The 3,533-nt window shown below is 50.5% G+C and overlaps 1 protein-coding gene across 1 annotated transcript; it reads left to right on the top strand.

Annotated features, from left to right (window-relative positions):
- Positions 1-346: 346 nt before the first annotated feature.
- Positions 347-3,045, top strand: GADD45B (growth arrest and DNA damage inducible beta). The gene is made up of 4 exons (XM_053288167.1): positions 347-607; positions 764-865; positions 1,095-1,311; positions 2,141-3,045. Exons 1-4 carry the CDS (start codon positions 564-566, stop codon positions 2,252-2,254), a joined length of 477 nt encoding a protein of 158 aa, XP_053144142.1. The 5' UTR covers positions 347-563; the 3' UTR covers positions 2,255-3,045.
- Positions 3,046-3,533: the final 488 nt, after the last annotated feature.

The raw sequence follows: 3,533 nt of genomic DNA, 5'->3' as shown, positions 1-3,533 counted from the left end.
ATTTTTCCTCCTTAATCACTTGAGAGAGAAACTCAGAAGTTGGCTTTGCAAGAAAAGAGAGAGAAAGCGAGAGCCCAGCCCACTTTTTCTCTGGAAAGACCAGCTACTACAGGAACTTCTATTGCTGGGAAAAATCAACCGAAACTCTTTCTGCAAAACACACGGCTTGCAAAACGTCCCCCTCCCGCACGCGGTGGCTCCTGGCAGGCCACCAATCACACGGCTCTCCAGGGTTCCTTTGTGGCATAGGGACCAATGGGGAGAGAGAAAGGACTCCCCGGAGCCACGCCCACTGAGGAGCTTCTATAAGGAGCTGTCAGCTGCTTCGCGGCAGCAGTCGCTCTCCTGCCGCTTCAGATCGCTTCAGAAGTCCGGATCTGGTTGTGTGGGTTATTTTTCTGTTCCGTTTGCCTTCCCCTGCTTGTGGATTACTTGCACGGATTTCTGGGTGGCTTCCTGGTTCGGCTGCATCTCCCCGCTGGAAACTCTCGCTTGTGGATCTGTTACTTTCGGAGAGCTCTGCCTCGTTGTTTTTGGACGCCACTGTGGATTACAATTGCAATATGACTCTGGAAGACTTGCTGACTTGCGATAACACGGAGAAGAAGTAAGTGTGTTGTCTCCTCTTTGCGGGCTTCCTAGCGGGGCAGACCGAGCCTCGGAGAAGCCTTGGCAATCCCTTACTTCGCTTCAGCCGAAGGGTTTTTGACTCCTGCGCCTGTTCTCACGATGCTCATTTCTTCTCTCTTTCTCTCCTAAAAAGGATGAAGTCGGTCAGTGAATCCGTGGAGCACCTTCTGGTGGCTGCCCAGCGTCAGGGCTGCCTGACGGTTGGCGTGTACGAGTCTGCCAAGCTCATGAATGTGTGAGTACCTCTTCCTTGGCTTGGGAAATCGTTTTGCCTCCTGAGTGGCAGCACGGGTGAGGGGGGCGTCTTTAGCACGCTGGGGGGGGGGTGTTCGTGTCTTGAATGGCGAAGTGAAGCAGTCTGGGGCAGGGTGCCGGTGGCTGGTTGGGGGTGTCTAGATGGGGTGCTCTGGGGAAGCCTGCCCAGCTGCCTGGTCCCTGACCAGCTCTCCTCTTCTCCTCTGCAGCGATCCGGACAGCGTGGTGCTGTGCCTCCTGGCCATTGATGAAGAAGATGAGGACGACATTGCCCTCCAGATCCACTTCACCCTCATCCAGGCCTTCTGCTGCGACAATGACATCAACATTTTGCGGGTGTCTGGGATGGAGCGCCTGGCGGCCGTCTTGGGCGAAAGCCCCGCGGACAGCTCCGAGCCACGGGACCTGCACTGCATCCTGGTGACGGTGAGTTGACACGCGGCGCCTGCATGCTTCGGCTCTGCCCCGTGGGTTGCCTAGCAGTGGGCACCTGCAGCACGTCAGGGGACCCGGGGGAAATATGTTGGCCTTGTGCCTGGCGATGAACTGAGTGGCCCTGAGGGATGTGACGCAGGGCACTCTGGGAGGCTTCCAGAAATGAGAAAGAAGTAAAATGATATACTTTGCACCAGGCTAGCCTAAGCATTATTTTGCAAGCGTTGAGCTGCACAGAGTTTTCTTCATCAGGCAGACAAGGAATTCTGTGGGATGCCACAGCTTGTATACTAAACCAGCCTAAGGTGATCTAAAGTATCAGCCTTATAAATAAGTACCCAGCTTTCTTTATTGTTGTTGCCTTTCTAACACAAAAGGTGTTGGGGTTGGATAAAATGGAGCATGCACATTTATTGTGGGGGTGGGGCTGTCACAACAACCTGTCTTTTTGGAGGGGCGTGGACTGGGTTTGTCATCCTGCCATGAGGTTTGTTAATGGAATGGACAATCTAGCCTGACTGGGATAGATCAGAATGTCATTCCTACTCCCTGGAGGGGGTGGGGGTGGGGGTGGGGGAAGAATTCTTGAAATGCCATTTTGACTAGGCTAGTTTCTGGCATGTCCCTTTTATTAGTGTGGCCAGATAAAATCAGCAAAGTGAAGAAGACTGGCTGTTTGGCTGTTGTTGAGGTGGTGCTTATTCAAGTTAAAGTTGCAGGCTTGCCCCTGGCTCTGCCTGAATGGAGATGCAAATAGCAGGAGGTTTTTAAAGCAGGCAAGCACCTTCACTCATGGTTGCATTTCTTTTCTTCCAAACAGAATCCCCACACAGACTCCTGGAAGAGCCAAGGGTTGGCTGAGGTTGCCAGCTACTGTGAAGAAAGCCGGTGTAACAACCAGTGGGTCCCCTACATCTCTCTCCAGGCACGCTGAAACGGCGGTCGACGCTGCTTTGTTCTTGTGCCGAATTTCACGTATTGGGGGGAAAAAAGCATATTTGAAAAGAGGAGTTCTTTTTAAAAATAAAACAAAACAAAAATGCCAGCAATGGCCTGTCGTCTTATCCGAAGGAGAAGTGGTGAGTGAGTCACTGGAGATGGGCGGTGAAGAAGACAGGATGGCTGACGGCTGACGAGGATGCTGGAGGCGGGGAGAGGCGGCGGTTGGCTAGGTGGCCCGGCTGCTGCGTCGTTGGCTGACTGCTCAGAGAGGAGGAGGAGGAATGGAGCCAGAAAAGGCTCGCAGCTTCCCAACTCGACTGTGTTGTCTGAGGACTGGCAGAGAATTACTGTTGCAGTGTATGAATGTGGCAACGCCGATGGTGTTTGCAGAGGGCGGATCGCCCAGTGCGAGGGACAACTGGAGGTCAGATGGACAATCCCCACCGCCCTGCCTTGTGTTTCCCTGCAGATGGAGGAGGACTGAGGAGAGGAGGCGGGAATTGCCTCCTTGCAAAGGACTCTAAACTGGAGAGAAAGCAGGAGGAGGATTCTTAGCCCCTGCTGGTTTATGCAAAAGAACTGATTGTCAAAGACAGTTGCAAATAAACTCTTTATTATTATTATTATTTTTTAAACTAGATACATAGGTCTTATTTATCTAAAATCATGCCAGTTTGTCTTTTTTTGCACTTAAAAGCCTCTAACAGAATCATCAAAGACAAATATATTCTTCTACCTGATTTAAGAAAATTGCAATAAAGCTCTTTATATTCTGAAAACGAAGCCTGTTGCATGTTTTTGCATTTGACTTCCTGTTAAAGATTTGTCAGCTTGGAGCTGAGGGCTCTTCCCTGTGTCTCATCTTCTTGCAGTGCAAACAAGCTTGTAGTCTGAATTCCTTTTGCAACCTTGTCCGTGATTGTAATCAGTGGGCAGATCTCTCCAAGTTACTCTAAATGGGGTGAGTTCAAATGCTGGTAATAGGATCCAGTGGCATTTCTGGAGGTGCCTGCTGCAGTTGGTCTCAACTGTGCAGCATTTCTAGTATGTAAAATACTTGATTTCTGGGAGATTTGAGATCAGGTTCTTGCCTACTGGATCACACTTGATCTTGTGAGATTTTCAGGGACCATCTAAATTGGCCACATGTCAGTGAGTCTCTGTCCTCCTATCCATCTGATAAGCATCTTGCTTTGGAGGGGAAAACGTATCTCAGATTTGACTTCTGCAAAGTGCTGCAAATTTCTTTTCCTCTTCTCCAGGTGCTGCTG

This window comes from Hemicordylus capensis, chromosome 2, assembly GCF_027244095.1.
Source record: "Hemicordylus capensis ecotype Gifberg chromosome 2, rHemCap1.1.pri, whole genome shotgun sequence".
NCBI lineage: Eukaryota > Metazoa > Chordata > Lepidosauria > Squamata > Cordylidae > Hemicordylus > Hemicordylus capensis.
This window is presented reverse-complemented; position numbering and strand designations above follow the sequence as displayed.

Bases quoted from the DNA above. Each gene is read 5' to 3' on its own strand.
- GADD45B (XM_053288167.1), top strand. From the start codon at position 564: ATGACTCTGGAAGACTTGCTGACTTGCGATAACACGGAGAAGAA. The intron at 608-763 runs GTAAGTGTGTTG...TCTCCTAAAAAG, and splicing joins TGCGATAACACGGAGAAGAA to GATGAAGTCGGTCAGTGAAT. The intron at 866-1,094 runs GTGAGTACCTCT...TCTCCTCTGCAG, and splicing joins TCTGCCAAGCTCATGAATGT to CGATCCGGACAGCGTGGTGC.